The sequence below is a fragment of the Pongo abelii genome, chromosome 1 (assembly GCF_028885655.2).
Source record: "Pongo abelii isolate AG06213 chromosome 1, NHGRI_mPonAbe1-v2.0_pri, whole genome shotgun sequence".
Lineage (NCBI taxonomy): Eukaryota > Metazoa > Chordata > Mammalia > Primates > Hominidae > Pongo > Pongo abelii.
Genome location: NC_071985.2, coordinates 158,328,380 through 158,345,994, shown reverse-complemented (window position 1 = coordinate 158,345,994; position 17,615 = coordinate 158,328,380). Strand labels below are relative to the sequence as shown.

General features: G+C 38.9%; 1 protein-coding gene across 1 annotated transcript in view; it reads right to left on the bottom strand.

Annotated features, from left to right (window-relative positions):
- ERICH3 (glutamate rich 3) overlaps positions 1 to 17,229 on the bottom strand; it is a 119,205-nt gene extending 101,976 nt beyond the window's left edge. The window contains exons 1-4 of the mRNA XM_024255348.2: positions 17,163 to 17,229; positions 14,662 to 14,819; positions 8,850 to 8,892; positions 8,030 to 8,450 (exon numbers count right to left, since the gene is read on the bottom strand). Of these exons, the coding sequence (XP_024111116.2) occupies positions 8,030 to 8,450; positions 8,850 to 8,892; positions 14,662 to 14,819; positions 17,163 to 17,229 (689 nt within the window). The remainder of the gene's footprint in view (positions 1 to 8,029; positions 8,451 to 8,849; positions 8,893 to 14,661; positions 14,820 to 17,162) is intronic.
- Positions 17,230 to 17,615: the final 386 nt, after the last annotated feature.

Here is a 17,615-nt window from a genome sequence, read left to right as displayed (position 1 = left end):
CAACAAAAATTTATTTTCTCATAGTTCTAGAAATCTGACATCAAGTTGTCAGCAGGGTTGGTTTCTTCTGAGGGCCATGAGAGAAGAGTCTGTTTCAGGTCTCTCTTTTTGGTTTGCAGATGGCCATGTTTGTGAGCATGTCTTTGTCCTAATCTCTTCTTCTTATGAAGACACCAGTCACATTGGATTAGGGTCCAGATATTGGCCTGATTTAACCTTAATTACCTCTTTAAAGACTCTGTCTCCAATACAGTCACATTCGGAGGAACTGAGGGTTAGGACTTCAACATATAAATTACAGGGGGAGGGGGAGGCAGACAGAAGGGAGGGTGGCACAATTAAGTCCATGACACAGAAATAACCAGAAAGAAGGTGACCAACCTAAGTATGTATCATGGATTTAGACAGAAGAAATAAGGAACATCTTTTCTGAGTACATAAAAACCCAAAATACCATACCTTGATTCTGAATTATCTGTGCTGGCAAACAGAAAAAGATCATTGATGGCCATCAAAAAAGGGCATAGATACCTTCTACATCCCAGAACATGCATGTAGATTTCTCAGAAGAAAGAGAAGAGGATAATAAGGATCTCTAAGAGAGTCCCCAGAGCAGGGGGAAACCATGCTTTCACTGTCAGAAAAAACTGCACTTCACAGTAACCTGCTCATCTACCAAAAAAGTTAACCATACAAAAGAGACAAGGGGACAAAGACAGCAAGAGTAAGTAGACCCACAAGAGAATAAGAAATTATTAAAGAATCCAGATCTATATGAAATCTATGTATCTACACTCTTCAATGTTCTTCACTTTTAAAGTATGCTTCTTGTGGCTCACTGTGAAAGCAATGATTTTACAATTGTCAAAAAATTTTTAATCCTAATACTGAAAGAGTCTCAGTAAGGTAGGATTTTTCAAGCTGCACTATTCAACTTGTCACATCTTTTTCTCTTTCCTCCAGAAAAACATTAATCCAAAAAGGCAAGCTCTCAGGCGAATTACTTTAATCCAACTATATTTCCTGATACGACAATTTGCAGCAATGATGTTGTCAACAAAGGATGTGTTTCCTTACTGGGACTTGTGTAAGAAGAGAGTGATTTTAGAGCTTCTGGCCAGTGAAAGAACCAAACGACTTCTGCTCTGCTGGAACCCAGAGGTATAGTAAATCCTATCTTGTGTTTGGGTCGACTTTTTAGTTAGCACAACATGCAAATATACTACCTGGTTAAAAAAAAAATCTATCCTTGAAAATCACTTATTTAACCCATGAAGTGCAATACACATGATTGTGTGTTCAACGTACTATTCAGCAATTTTTGTATGCTGAAGTTTTAGAACCATGAATCTAAGCCAAAGAAATAAACAAAGGAAACATCAAAATGCAGTGCCTACAGATTCAAATAATTCTCTCTTGAGTATGTAGACATTGTACAAGTAGGGCACTGCACAAGTCTTCCTATTCAATATAATCAGGATTAGCAGCTGGTCAGTTAAACAAAAAGTAAAATTAATGAAATAACTGTATATGAATACGTTTACCTTAAATTTTTTTTAATTAAAAGCATAAATATACATCTGTTCACTATTTTTTGTGATGCCAAGGTCTTTATTTTGTCTATGACTCAGCTGATTTTCCTCTTTTTTTAATATGAATCATACACATAATATATCATTTAGGATTTCCAGTTTAGAAAAAGGTGACAAAGACACTTACAAACCAATATGAATGTTTAATCTTAGATTTTTTGTTTTTGCAAATTTTATCCCCACCTAATTTGACAGATTTATTTAAACTGATTGACATGTATGGAATCGTTCCATAACATACACTATTCTCAACTACTTGTGTGGGGAAGTGAGTAAGCCATAGCAGGGGAAATTCCAATAATTCATTCTGCACACCACTTCTCTTGGTCTGTACCAAAATGAATAACTAAAGGTTAGAAGACTATTTCAGTACTACCTTCAGTGGCTAAAGTTTTAATTGAAAGTGATAGCACCAGAAATTAAAAAATCAAAAATAGTTAAACTTTACTTCAGGTTCCAAATATTTGGGGCTGATTTTTAAATTCAGAATTGAATCAGAAGTTTTATTTTCCCATCTCCCTGAAAACCTTGCATGGATATATTAATAATCAAAATAAGTTAGGCACATCTCCACCTATCCTCCTAGTTAGAGATGATTTTTCTCAGCAGAGACTGAGAGAAACCCAAAGACTTTCCTGGGGGAACTTGGATAAGGATAGTTGATATAGTTTGGCTCTGTGTCCCCACCCAAATCTCATCTCGAATTTTAATCCCCACATGTTGAGGGAGGGACCTGGTAGGAAGTGATTGGATTATGGAAGCACTTTCCCCCATGCTGTTCTTGTGACAGTTAGGCAGTTCTCATGAGATCTGATGGTTTAAAAGTGTGGCACTTCCCCTTCACTTGCTTTCTCTCCTGCCGCAATGTAAGACGTTCCTTGCTTCCCCTTCACCTTCCACCATGATTGTAAGTTTCTTGAGACCACTCCAGCCATGCAGAACTATAAGTCAATTAAACCTTTTTTCTTTATAAATTACCCAGTGTCAGGAAGTATCTTTATAGCCGTGTAAGAACGGGCCAATACAATTGTTTTAAGGGAATCAATTTCTATTGCTCAAGTTTGCTTTGTACTCCCTTAAAATTGATCTTCCTGAAAAATGCACTTCCAGTCATGTTGATTTCCACCTACTTTTTTACAATTATCTTTGAATTTTCCAGCAGAAGGACACATCGCTCTTCATCTGGTGGTCTTATTAGGTAGAGCTTTGAGCTTAGAAAAACATCTGAGAAACAGACAATTTGAAGTATTGCACAGGTATTGATACAACAAATGACTTTCATGACTGGGCAACAAATCTAATTGCAAGTCAAACACTGTAGTTTCCAATCCTTAGCTTTCAGTATAGTTGAAGAAGGACCTAATTGAGCTGTCATTTGAAAGATCATCAAAAACATTTTTTGTGTGTGATCACTATGTGATTTTTGGCTTATAACTCTGAAGGAATTCAAAGAATTAAATGACATTGCCATAACAAACCCCTTTCCATTCCCATCTACTTACATGAACATGTTTGTTAAAGCAGTAAGAGAAGAAAAGACATCTATATATATTTTTAAAAGAGCGGAATCTATAACACGAAATGCTTTACAGAGGAAGCCACAACAAATAAGCCTGTGCAATTCAACTCATTTAAGCACAATCAATTTACTCCTTAATTTGTTAATATTTAACGGGAGGGTGAATAGAAACTACCAAAGTTTAATTTAAATATTTAATGACTTAAAGTCTGAAATTCTGTGTGAAAGAGATAATTTTGGTGGTGTGAGTGGGTAACAAACAGACTAGAATGTTACTGTAGCTATCCAAAGTACATCCCAGTTTGCTAACTCAGAAGGCAAGAAACGTATGCTACTTAAGAATGCAATGGACCTTTCTTTAGGAAATAATGTGGTGGGTTTATCATTGTTGCCTCTCCTGGATACACATACTATGTAAAATTGACAACTTGACCTAACGGTAGTTTTTAGTCTGCCTTCAGTGAAAAACGACTGCATTATCAGGGAGTACTAAGGACGTATTAATTCTTTCTTTACCATGCTTCAGTGTACTCTGTCATTACGGAAACACTTCTTTACATTAAAAAGGTATAAACTAATAAGTCTAAACTAACAAAAAATGCTTCTAAACCTTTGAACAGTCTTTCAAAACATATGTCTTCTGCATTTTTTTCTTGTCATGAGCTATAATGCTTCTCATTCTTCCTTCCTCAAAGAAAATTTACAGATGAGTGTGATTATCTCTATTTAGAGCCAAGTGTATCTTTCACACAGAAAGCCAACTTGAGCCAGAGGAGACATATCATTTTATCCCCATGCATGACTGAGGGATATAAAATCACTATTCCACCTCTAGAACTCATGCACAACCCACAAACACACACATAAATAGCAACATGAGTGAAATTTAGCAAACTAGAAGGACAATCAATTGTAATTTTCCACTCTAAAACAATTTCATTTGAGATAGCAATGCTGGAAATGGTATTTTATAGTTGACTTCTACCAAATTATGATGCAGCTCAGATTCAAAATCTCTATTTTCTTTGGCAGAAGTTTTAAAAACCGTTTTTATTTACTCCAAACTCTATCGGAACAAAGCCGGCACAGGCCCTTTGCAATTTTTACATCAAGTGTTTCATGCTGTAATTAAGTAAGCAATGGAAATCAAAGGAAGCGCTAAGAGAAGGAATTAGGACATGATTTATTGATTGGTGGCATTTGAGGGATTTAAAATTTTTGTTTTAGTGTATAACTGCACTTTATTACCATTTTACTCTTAAAATGTAATAAGTACAAACTGCTTCAGTAATGATAGAAAAGCCTTCTCAGGTTTAATGAAATCTTTTATTTGCTACTGAAACTTTTATTATTTCCAAATGGTAACATAAGCAAGAAAAAGTCATTACTTTTATTTGAGGAAAAACTTTAGCAATTCAAATAATTTTGTTCTTGGGTGAATTTTAAGACATTTAGATTTGTTGTGTTTGTGCTTATTGTTTTCATTTACTTTTGATAAATTACAACCAAAAAATGTATACACACACACTATTATAAAATTAGCCTCTAATCATCTATCAAAATACTAAATACTTACATACAGCCATCCTCTATCAGATGTTGGTCTGATCCAGACACAAATTTTTATATATTTAGGCTCCTGCACATCTCAGTTGTTGACCATGTGAGGCAACATAGTGTGATGGTGAAGAGAAATGACTCTGATGCTATATTGTCTGGCTTTGTATTCCAGCCCTTACCCTTCCTAGCAATGCTACCTCTAGAAACTTCTCAGTCCTTGTTGCGGGAAGTCAGGGACCCCGAACGGAGGGACCAGCTGGAGCCACGGCAGAGGAACATAAATTGTGAAGATTTCGTGAACATTTATCAGTTCCCAAATAATACTTTTATAATTTCTTATGCCTGTCTTTAATCTCTTAATCCTGTTATCTTCGTAAGCTGAGGATGTACATTACCTCAGGACCACTGTGATAATTGTGCTAACTGTATAAATTGATTGTAAAATGTGTGTTTGAACAATATGAAATCAGTGCACCTTGAAAAAGAACAGAATAACAGCGATTTTTAGGGAACAAGGGAAGACAACCATAAGGTCTGACTGCCTGTGGGGTCGGGCAAAAAGCCATATTTTTCTTCTTGCAGAGAGCCTATAAATGGACATGCAAGTAGGAGAAAGAGATCACTAAATTGTTTTCCTAGCAAGGAATATTAATATTAATACCTTGGGAAAGGAATGCATTCCTGGGGGGAGGTCTATAAACAGCTGCTCTGGGAGTGTCTGTCTTATGCGGTTGAGATAAGGACTGATATACGCCCTGGTCTCCTGCAGTACCCTCAGGCTTACCAGGGTGGGGAAAAAACTCCGCCCTGGTAAATATGTGGTCAGACCGGTTCTCTGCTCTCGAACTCTGTTTTCTGTTGTTTAAGACATTTATCAAGACAATATGTGCACCGCTGAACATAGACCCTTATCTGTAGTTCTACTTTTGCCCTTTGCCTTGTGATCTTTGTTGGAACCTTATCATTAGTTCTATTTTTGTCCTTTGCCTTGTGATCTTTGTTGGACCCTTATCAGCAGTTCTGCTTTTGCCCTTTGCCTTGTGATCTTTGTTGAACCCTTATCAGTAGGTCTGCTTTTGCCCTTTGCCTTGTGATCTTTGTTGGACCCTTATCAGTAAGTCTGCTTTTGCCCTTTGCCTTGTGATCTTATCAGTAGTTCTGCTTTTGCCCTTTGTCCTGTTCCCTCAGAAGCATGTGATATTTGTTCTGCTTTTTGCCCTTTGAAGCATATGATCTTTGTACCTACTCTCTGTTATTACACCCCCTCCCCTTTTGAAACCCTTAATAAAAAACTTGCTGGTTTGAGACTCAGGTGGGCATCACAGTCCTACCAATATGTGATGTCACCCTGGTGGCCCAGCTGTAAAATTCCTCTCTTTATACTGTCTCTCTTTATTTCTCAGCTGGCCGACACTCATGGAAAATATAAAGAACCTATGTTGAAATATTGGGGGTGGGTTCCCCCAATAAGTCCTCAAATTCCTTGTCTGCAAAAATGAGGGTGACTAAAAACTGGCATGAGTGGGAAGATTTAATAAGGTAGTTCATATAAAACACTAGAATGGAGCCTGGCACATAGTATGCACATAATAAATATTTAGTTCTAACACAATTTTCATTTCTGAATACATGCATCTCTAGATTGGATGCACCATCCAGCAATACCATTTATTCAACACACATTTGTTGAGTTTTATTTTGTTCTGAACACTGTCCTAAGTAACGGGGGCAGAGAAATTAATACAATATGGTGCCTACTTTTCAGGAGCTTGCCATTTAAGTGCAAAGTATTTGTTGCCATCTTAATACCTTTCCTGAAGAGTACCATGAAACATACTCTTGCATTAAATCACAAATTTCCCTTTTCCCCAGAGGCTTGGAATTAATGGAACTTCAGAAAAATTTGACTTCAGTTTCTGAAATCTTAATCATGCACAATTTAATAAATAGCTACATTTTTTTCACATTTTAAAATAGATTATTAAATGGTCTAATCAGATTCTAACTAGCCAAAAACTTGAAAAACATAGGAAGACAACCATGACTGACACATTTATTTTCCCAAATGCAAACATACTGCAAACATCAGCTGCTGAAAAATAGTGCTATTCGCATCTTACGTAGCATCTTACATGACCCAAAGATAACTAAAAATTGCACAGGAGTTCAGCATCAAAATGTTAAAAAGTACCTAAATTAAATTCAACTTGAGATAAAACAAAAAGTTTATTTAATCATAGCTATATCACTTTTCTAAAAGTTCTGAAACTGATTTCCAACATGGCACCTTATATGGCTTTAGTTTTTTCAAACATTTTCATTTATGCCATTACACTCAGAGAATTCATTAAAAAGTAAAATCTTGAAGTTTGGGTATAAGTTCCAACACAACGACTAATGTGGTATTTCAAACATCACAAACTCCAAATGATCTCAAATATATTGTCCTCTGCTAATTTGCTGCTCCTAGAAATGTGCAATAAATGCAATTGAAAAGGAAAGTGCCTTCAATTTAATTGCAAGATTGACTAGGATATTTATCTTCTTACTAGATGTATCATAATAAAAAACTGTCTAATATGCATTACATTGTTTAATTCAGGAGGAAATTGGATATTCTCCCTTCCAATAAAAAAACGAAACTTTTTTTTTTTTGCAACAGCCAATAATGACGGTGTTCTTTCTAGAATACATTGAATATTGCCAAAATAGGTCCTCTAAGGGGTTCACCTACCTAAAGCAACTGAAGATCATGAGTAAATACACAGGCACACAACTCCTCCGTCTCTTTTCCTGTGCCATATAACCTTCCTTTATTAAAATACTTTTTAAAGACCCTTATGGTCCTTTTGAGATTGGGCAGAAAAAATCCCTGAAATAATACCCCCTCTTCCCAATGAAACATCTTTCAATACTGAATGAACTCACACCTCGCTTGTATGTAAGCTAAGGTGAGAATGCATCTCTCAGTCTCAAACCTCCAAACGAATACTTATTTTGGTAACCTCTTCTTTTGCATCTAAACACACATGTTCCACACCACAGGATCTTCTTGATCCCAGCGAAGGTTCTTGCTTAATGTATGCGTTTTTCACTTCCATTTTTTAATCCTTCCAGGGTGAAAATTTCAAAAGGGGCGAACGTGGGTGAAAGAAACGAAGAAGGGGAGGGAGGAGACATGATGCCTGGGATTTCTGCCATCCTCGCTGCAACCCAGAATTCGTATATTTTTTCCTTTCCCCAGCCCTCCCCCTCGATCCCCTCTCGCCCCTTCCCTCCGCAGCAGGAGGGAGGAGGAGGGGCAGCTGGCTGAAGCCGCCACCTGCCACAGCGTGGAAAAGCTCCAGTTGTCACTTACCCAGAGGGGTGAGAATGGCTCATTTTTGCAGGATCCCTTTTGGACCCCGCGGCAGGTGCGGAGGGTGGGTGCGTGGGGCCCCGTGCGCGCTGGCGCTGCGACAGTCGCGCTCGAGGGGTGGCTCCGCACTGAAGTCCCCTGTGCGCGGGCACCTGGGCTGGGCCGCCGCCGCCCCTGGGCGCCCGGGCTACCCGCAGCCTCCCGGGCTCCCACCCTCCGTTGGTATCCACAGCTTCCCGGTTGCTAAGGGAGGAGAGAGGCAAGAAGCGCCCAGTGTCTGGAGAAGCGGAGGCGCTGCTGGAACCGAGCCTGCGGAAGCTGGAAGTGAAGCCAGCTTCTACCCCTTTTTCTGGGCCCTGATAGGGAGGAGACCCAGGCAAGCCCCTGCTCTGTTGCTCTAGGGCGCGAGTTCCCCAGGTATCTGTAATATGAAAACACAAACACACTCGTGCACACACACAGGCGCACACGCACACATTTTGGCTGGCGTGCTTCCTGCTAGGCCCTGGGGAAGGAAGGACTGGGTAGCGGCTGAGGATAATAAGAGCAGGGAGCAGCTACTGTGTGATGCGGTGGTTTCCAGTGCTAAAACAGCGATTGCAAATTCGAGGGAAAGAAGGACGTCTCTCAATCTGTTTTGGGTTTTGAATTTGTTTCTGCATCTGTAAGGCATTACAATAGACGCATTTTCTCCTTGGAAAACCCCTATCCTTGTTCCTAGCTGAGGTTCCCACTTCCAGTGGGCAGGGCTGACAGTGCTGGCTTTCAGAAGATGGGGGAGACGCAGTTATTCAGTAAAGCACCCAGAAACAATACTTACATTGGAATCCAGTACATGGAATGCAGGGCTTAGATGAAGCAGCCTGGATTTAAATGAGGATCTTAATGTGGAGGAAGTTTAAGCACTAGACTCAGATAACCTATTCTTGTTTTGTTCATGCTTGGTCAGGTGTTTTGCAGAATGACTTGATCTCTGGCCTCAGGTTCCTCATGTATAAGTGAAGGGTTGGACGCATCAGTGGTGACTGAGCTTTCTAGGGTCTCTATTCTGGGTCAGCCACATTTAGAGGTGGAAAGAGCATCACCTCATTAATGTCATTCTGCTTTTCCTCACGTGGTAAAGGCCCACTGAGTATGACAGAGTTCAAACTCCTTAGTGTGACATTCAGGGGCTCTCATCACCTGGCCCCAGCGTCTTTCCCGAGCCTGTGTGACCACTTTCTCTACTACCTTAAACTCTAGCAAAACCAAACTCTTGCACTATTCCTCTAGTGGAAACATACTTTGCACCCTTGACTACTTGGAAAACTTCTATTCATCCTGGAACACTTAGCTTGAACACTTCCTCTTTGACATCCTCAGGTGTGCTAATGACTCTGGCCTCTGGGGGCCACTCGGCTGGGATATGCCTGTTTTATGCTTAACCCCTGTATAACACTTGCTAAAGTAGATGCTGCTTTTTCTACTCAAATGCAAGCTCCTCCATTTCATTTTGTACATCTATTCCATTTTTCTATATTCTCAGAAGGAAGCAACAGTTTAATAAATGTTTGCAGCATGAGTGAAGGGAAAAAAAGAAACTCTTGAGTGGCAGCATTTGTAATGAGTTGTTACTAAATGCTCTCCTCAGCCTTTTATTGAGCACTTACTATCTCATTTAATCCTCATCTTCATTTTATGAGACAGGTTTTTTTCTCCATTTCATAGCTATCGAAACTAATACATAAAGAAATTAATTATTTTTTCTGACATCTACAGTGGCTTCCAATGGGAAAAACTAGGATTCAAATCCAGATCTATCTGATTTCAGCCTACAAATGCCTTTAACAATTACAAGTTGATTTACTTTTCCGTGGCCCCTATAAATTGCCAGAGAAGCCAGATATTCTATACCATTACAGGTTTTGGACCTGAGTGACCAGAGCCATTCCAAGAAAAAAAAAATATGATGCTAGCCCAATAGCTTAGGTCCTGAGACTGAAGGATTCAAGGCGGCTTCAGATCCCAACTGGCCAGAGCTAGACTAAGGCAGAGGTCATCTCCCCGTGCCCCTCTACCGTATGTCTATCCCCACTAACACTGATTTCCATTTGAGGTTGCCCTTAATGCTCACTGTAACTAGATTTCACCTGGATAAAAACTGGGACTGGGGAAGGAGGAGGAGGAACTAGAAAGATACATTGTAACTTGCCTCAGGTGTTGCCAATCCCTAAGAATGGTGTAAATAATGTAATCTTATATAGGTACTGGTTGTTACAAAATTCATTTTCGCAAATAGAAAATGGTATTTTCTCACTGGTTCAATGAGAAGGGAAATTAAAATATACTATTTAGATACTCAGGATTCTGTAGAAAAGATTCACCAGCACTCTGCAGACAGTGAGGTACCCTCAACAGCATGTATTAATTCATAAATGGGGTTTGAGTTCTCTACCCCTGTGAGCTCCACAATTTCACATTCCTGATGAAAACTGCAAGGAAGCTACTAATTTTCACTTCAGAAAATGCTCACTGTGAAAATGTATTGGGAATTTAGCCAGAATGAGTTTTTATGTTAATTTCTAGAATGGAGATAGGGAAAGGGAATAAAGAAAAAAACTAAATTAAACTGTTTCAAGACCAAATAGTCACTGGAGTCCTTTTCATTTCCTCACAGGAAAAAAAAAAAAGTCCCCAGATGTCCCCAGAAGTATCATAAATTTATAAAAAGATTTCAGTTTTATAGAAAGACCTGTGGAGTGAGAGTCGGGGTCAGGAGATTGAGAGAAGTAGAAGGGCAGCAGGGAGATAAGGATTACACCTACAGTGTTGATTGGATCTTCATTTAGGGTGAACAGCAATTGGACTTAGGAATCACAGATCTAAACTATCAGTGATGGTCTTATTTGTTTTCTGTTGCTATAACAGAATACCACAGATAAGGTGATTTATAAAGAAATTTATTTCTTACAATTCTGGAGGCTGTGAAGTCTGACGTTAAGAGGCCACATCTGGTGGGGGCTTTCTTGCTGCATGATAACATCACGGAGAGCATCACACGACGAGAGGGTAAGAACATGTCAGCTCAGGTCTCTCCTCTTCTTATAAAGCCACCAGAGTCATCACTGGGGGCTCCACTTTAATAACTTTATCCAGTCCTAAATACTTCCCAAAGGCACCACCTCCAAATACTATCAACATATGAATTTGGAGATTAAGTTTCCAACAAAGGAAGTTTGGAGGACACGTTCAAACCATAGCAGTGACCATGTCTTGGATCAAAGGTAGGCAATGTATGGTTTGCCAACTACATCTGATCCACTGCCTGTTTTTGTACAGTCTATAAACTAAGAATGGATGCTACAGTTTTAAATGCTTGGGAAAAAATCAAAAGAAGAATAATATTATATGATACATGAAAATTATATGAAATTCACATTTTGATGTCCACAAATAAAGATTTATTAGAATATGCTCACACCCGTATTTTTTTTTTTTTTTTTTTTTTTTTTTTTTTTTACAAATGACCTATGCTTTCATGTAACAATGGCAGAGTTGAGTAGTTGCAACAGTGACTTTATGGCCCATGAAACCTAAAATGCTTGCTATCTTTCCCATTACAGAAGAAGTTTGCTGACCTCTGGCCTAACTTATCACCACAATTGGAGATGTAACTTACCCTCACAGACTTTGAGAACAAGGACCACACCTTTGTATTCCCAGTACCAAATGCTCTGTGCCTCTCACAGAGGGGTGCTGAATAAATAGGCACATGAAGAAATTAATGAATAGATTGAAGAAATAAGTTTTCCATGTGTTTATTATTCTCCTGAAAGACAGAGTTCAGGTTACCAAGACTTTCTCCCCAGATGTTATCCCAAAGGCATTTTGGAGATCTTCAAGGCTATCACTCCCATCTCAGTCCACGAGTGTCAGGACCTTAAAGCATGATGAGTTGATGTGATCCAGAGCTACTTTCTTTATCAGCATTATATAAAACCTCAGTAGGAGGCGAATAAGATAAGCATTTCATCAGGACATGCTCCATTGTGCAGAAGGTTAAATTTACAAGCGAGTTTCCTAGCATCCCCCAATGTTAGCTTGGGTTGCTCAAAACTATCGCATTGAGAGGCTGAAGAATGAAGTGCCAATGTACAAAATTTAACTTCCAACCTTTGATAATAAGGGGTGCACTGCCCTGAAGTTGTTTTCTATTGTCTGAATGTCCCCCAAAATTCATGTGTTGATATTTAATCACCAATGAGATAGTATTAACAAGTGAGTCTTTAGGACGTGGAATAAGACCTGAGAGTAAAACCTCATGGATGGGAATAAGGCCCTTATAAAAGGGCTTGAGAGAGTGGGTTCACTGCCTTCTGTCCGTTTTGGCCTGTGAGACCCAGTTTTCCCCCTCTCCAGAGGGGGAACAACAACCCGGTGCCATCTTGGAAGCAGAGAGCAGCCCTCACCAGACAACAAACCTTCCAGTGCTTTGATCTTGGACTCCCAAACTCTAGAACAGTGAGAAATGAATTTCTATTTTTTATAAATTATCCAGTCTCTAATATTCTGTTATAGCAGCACATGCAGACTAAGACAATAAGCTTAATTCCAGTGATCCATTTAGTGAGGCATGGCATTAGACCTAGGAAAGGCTAACCAGGCATATTCAATGAATAGAGTGACAAACTCAAATGTGCATCCCTAATTTAGAGTTCTGAACAACATGGATAGGCAAGCTGTCTCCAGATCTTTCTATCCCTATTTTTCAGTTGCATCAAATCTGTAGACCGATCAGTTGGAATAGGGACAGTCAATTGACTTATTTAGTGGCCATGGGAAATCAATGACATTTTCTAAGCCTGTGGTCTCAGAGATGAACAGAACTCCTGTCTTCCCTCAAATTTGAAGTCTGTTGGGTAAAATGATGTGCAAAGAATGACAAATCAAAATGCCTAATGCTATGATGCAAATGTGTGTAAGGTGTCTTCTAATGTTCCTGCCCCCTCACCCCACAACAGGTCCAGCTATGTACCCACTGTCTCTGATGCTAAACATCACTCCACAATTACCACATTATTATTTCTTCTATCCTTGAGACCCTGATTATTTCTCACCATCCTGTCCCAGAGATTCTATATGAGGAGAGGGAAGAGACTGGACAAGATGAAAAGAAGAAGAGAGAAACATAAAGATCATTGGAAAGAAATAACTACTAAGAGACCTCCAAGGAGAATAAGGGACATTTATTTTTACATTTTTTCCAATAATTATATTTCTGATAAATACATTCCCCACCCCACCCCAAAATGTTTCTCTAGAGAATTCAGGAAGAACTCACAGAAGAGTCAGGGCTTAAGATGAGCCTAAAAAGATATGTAAGAGTTGGCTGGGGAGATGGAAGTTGGGAGAAAGAGGCAAGTCTTCCCCAAGCCAAGACTCCCCATCAAAGCCTCTCCAGATGAGGGTGGACTCAACTAGTCTCTGTAGACCCTGCCCTTGCTTCTGTAATCTGAACATGAATGGAGGCTGTGATTTGGAACTGAGGAAAGGAGAGGAGAAAGAGAAGTGGTAGGCAGAGATAACTTCATCAAGGAAATGGGATTCAAGCAGGGCTCAGGTGTGTCAAGCTGCTGCTTCAAGGTTGCCTTCTCTTCTACTGTGGATTGTCTGTGTCACTGTTGCCCCCTATCCACACACTGTGTTGTTGGTGTTCATGTCTACTCTCCTCCAACCGTAGCATAAATTTCTGCTCTTTCCTTCAGTATCAATGAAATTACCATGATTTAGAAAGTATTTAACAAGTATTTCTTGAACAATGATAGAAAGAGTGTAATCCATGTTTTCCTTGACACTCCAGTTGGAGGAGAGGACATGAAAAATGTGACATAAAAAGAGTAATAAAAGGATATTTCTTTGGCTCTGGCGCCACCAATGTATGAGTGAACTTGAGAGATATTAAGGAGCTCAGCATGTCTGTGATTGTCCACCACTAGCCAAAATGCATTCTAAACAACAGGCATTGAATTTTGGGAGAGGAACTTAGTAGAGTCATCACAATGGCCTGATCCAATAGAAGAATAGGTTAGCTTACTTGATCCAGTGTTTCTGAAACAGCTACAGATGGCTGACACTACTGCTTGCCATTAGAAATAGATATTATACTTGGCATTCACAGAACTAAAGCTCCACTTGGCCCAAGATCAGAAAATATCCATTGGCCATTTACCATATATCAGGTACTCATTGAATCTTTGCACCTGTGAGGTAGGTTTTATTTTTATCACTACTTTACAGATGAGGAAGCTGAGGTTCAGACAGATTAAATACCAGCTACTAAGTGGCACAGCTGAGATTCAAATCCCGTTGTCTATGTTTCTAGAACCCGCACACTTAAACACTTTGCTGTATTGCTTCCCACATCCAAGAGGTAAGAAGACATAACCTCACAAAGAGAAGGTAATAAATGCAAGGTCACTGATCTCAAATAAAAGCTGTTCTCAATTGTGCCAACTGTTCTTCTCCCAACCCTCATCACTCACAGTGACTCAATAATGTGGCTGGTGAAAAACAAAACTGAAGAGCAGGAATTTCATTCATTACCACACATCTGTTTTCTGACAGAGTAAATAGTATACTCCACGCCCTCTCACCCTTAAGAGCCACCATCTCCAAAACATTTTTATAGCTTCATTTGGTTTAAATGACTTTGGAGTTGGCTCTTCCATGGAAGCATAGCAGCACTGGTCTTCAAGCATTCCTGCATCATAAACTGCTGGCTGAATTGCCTTATTCTGTTCCTCTCCACAACCTTTGAATTAAATTGTATAGACAAGAAAATTATGATTCTTAAACTTAGGTTATAAGTAGATTCATGGTCTCGAACAGAAGACTAGGATTGTTCATTTGGGAGGTAGATGACAGTCAAGCTCATAGAACAAACCATGTGACCTATACTATCTTTAAAAAAAAAGAATAAACATAACTTTATTACTTACACATTCATGTTGTAACTCAGACTTGATTAAGGAAATGCCACCTGATGGGACTTTAAGACATAGATATTGATTAGGTAAAGATTCTTTTTGGTAATGACCATATTAGTTTCATGGAAATAAGCACCGTTAAAGGAGTTCATGGATTTTTCTCATAGAACTTAAATACTCTCCAGACAAGCATGCTTTCACTAGTAAATTGCTTAGCCAACACTTCCTCCCTAAGGGCACATAGGTTAAAAAAAGTTTTGTTGCTGTTGGAGTGATAACAAATTCTGAACTAATGAAAATTTCTTGTTATGATAAAAGACAATAACTCAATGGAAGTTGTGGAACAAACATCAAAGAAAATACAAAGAGAAAAACACATTTCTGGAGTGGGAGTCTGGAGAGAGTGATTATTCATTGGTGAATTGCAGGAAAACCCAAAGCAGTAAAAATAAATTAAGAAACAGGCAGATGATTAAAATAGCACAACCATGCTCCTAAGGCTCTGCAGATTCACTTGAAAAGAAAAATCTGGGGATTCCTTGATATATTGACAGTTTGTAATATGATCCCCATAGCTGACCCAAGATCAGAATTGTGGGGTTTCTTCGTTCCTCTGGGCTTCTTTTTCAATAAGTTTTTCTCTCACTTAAAGGCCACATCAAAATCCACCTTTTGGTTGAGGAGGAAGAATCATGACTACAGGGTTTATTCTCTGCACTTGTGCAAGCCTGTCACCCTAGGGAGCTTTTATCCCTGAGCTAAACGGTCAGTCAGACAGGATGTGAGAAAATGCTCTGATGAGCCAAGGTTCTGCAACATTGGAAACAGGAGCACAAAATTTTATGGTGCTCATTGTTCCAATGTGTTCCGTACTCATACACAGCAACCAAGGCTATTTCTTAAGCTGTAAGCCAAAGGGGAAAAAGCAAAGTGGTTAACACTGGAGTGTGCTATGATGTGGAGAAATATTTTGTAAGCAGGGAAAGGAAGTCGAGAGGGGAATATACAACTTTACTCACTTAAAAGGCAAATAAATGAAAAAGAAAGCGGCAAAGTCGACAAGGAAGGTGCATAGTTTCATTATGCATAATCACAAAAAGTAGAAAACCCACAAATCCCCTCTAGTTTGCTTGGCATTAAACCTCTGCACTTAAGAGTTGAGTAGTTATGCTTGTGATACTGTAAATTCTGAGAATTTTTTTCAGATGTACCAAAAGGCCATGTTATGAAGAATGGATTTAAGAAGAAGTAAGAGGTTCCAGTTCCCCTATTTTGTCCATATGCAAACCAGCGATCTAGGTTTGAATTAGAATTCAATCACTTTAAAGATGTTATCACTTTGGGTTATAGGGAAGGCTTCTATATTTCCACCTCTTGGATGTTAGGCATGGATGGCCATGTGACTTGTTCTGGCCAATGAAATATGAAAAGTGACGCGTGTCACTTCTAGGTAGAATCTTCTAAGAGATCCCGCAGAATTCTTCATCTTTCTTTTATTGGCCCCAGTGACCAGCAACATTCCAGATGGTGGTGCTTTCCTCAGCCTGTCCTCCTCACTGAGGATGATGTGGCACAGAGCCACACACAAACCCATGATGGACATGACATGTATGAGAAATGAATCTTTGCTGATTAAAACTATTCAGATCTGGGGCTGCTGGTTATCACAGCAAAGCTGGCCTATGGTGATGAATACAGCCATAAATTAGCTATGTGATTTCGAGAAAGCTAGTTTCCCAAAGCCTCTATTTTCTAATCAGAAAATGAGGAGGGCCTGGTATATAGCAAGCATTCAAAAATGGTAATTTACCCATCTTCATGATGATAACTACACTTTATTAGATACCTACACTGTGCCAGTCACTACCTTCCCTGTACATACATCATCTCTCATCCTCACACCAATCTTATAAAGTAGATGTTCTTGATCTTTTTTATAGATGATGAAACTACGCCTCAGAGAGGTTTATAGACTGATGAAGGTATCAGCTTGTAGGTGGAAGAATCAGATCCTTCTGATTCAAAGCTCTTGCTTTATTCACCATGCTACCTCTGTTAAGAGAATGCAGCTAATCCATCACTAAATAACTGAGAACTTACAATATTAAGACAAACATCATAACATTAAAAAACAAATAAAAAGAAAATAAATTAGAATTTTAAATTACTATATTCTTCAGACAAAGCACCTTTATCACTAAATGATTTTGTTTTCATAACTCCAGCTAAAGCCATGCTCAGTCATTCCCAACCTAGGGTGACCAACACCTTAGGGTTTATTAACATAATAATATGGGTCTGCAACCTATTCTCAGGATTTCCACAAGCCTAGAAGAAATGAGAGTTACATAGGGCAAGGTGGCCCAAGCCAAATAAAAATTGCTTTTTTCTTTTTTATAATAATTATAGTGGGTCATCTCATTGTGGTACATTTGGCTTTCTCATAGGAAGACATTATTTGTTATTTTTCCTGCATAAAAGTAATCTTTATCGAAACACTACATTCATAGTAGTTCAAAAAAATTATACAAGGGCCCATTAGTTATAAAAAGGTTGTTAAACACTACTATATCCCAAATCTTAAATTTTGGCCAGTACAAGTGTAAATTTTCATTTCTCCA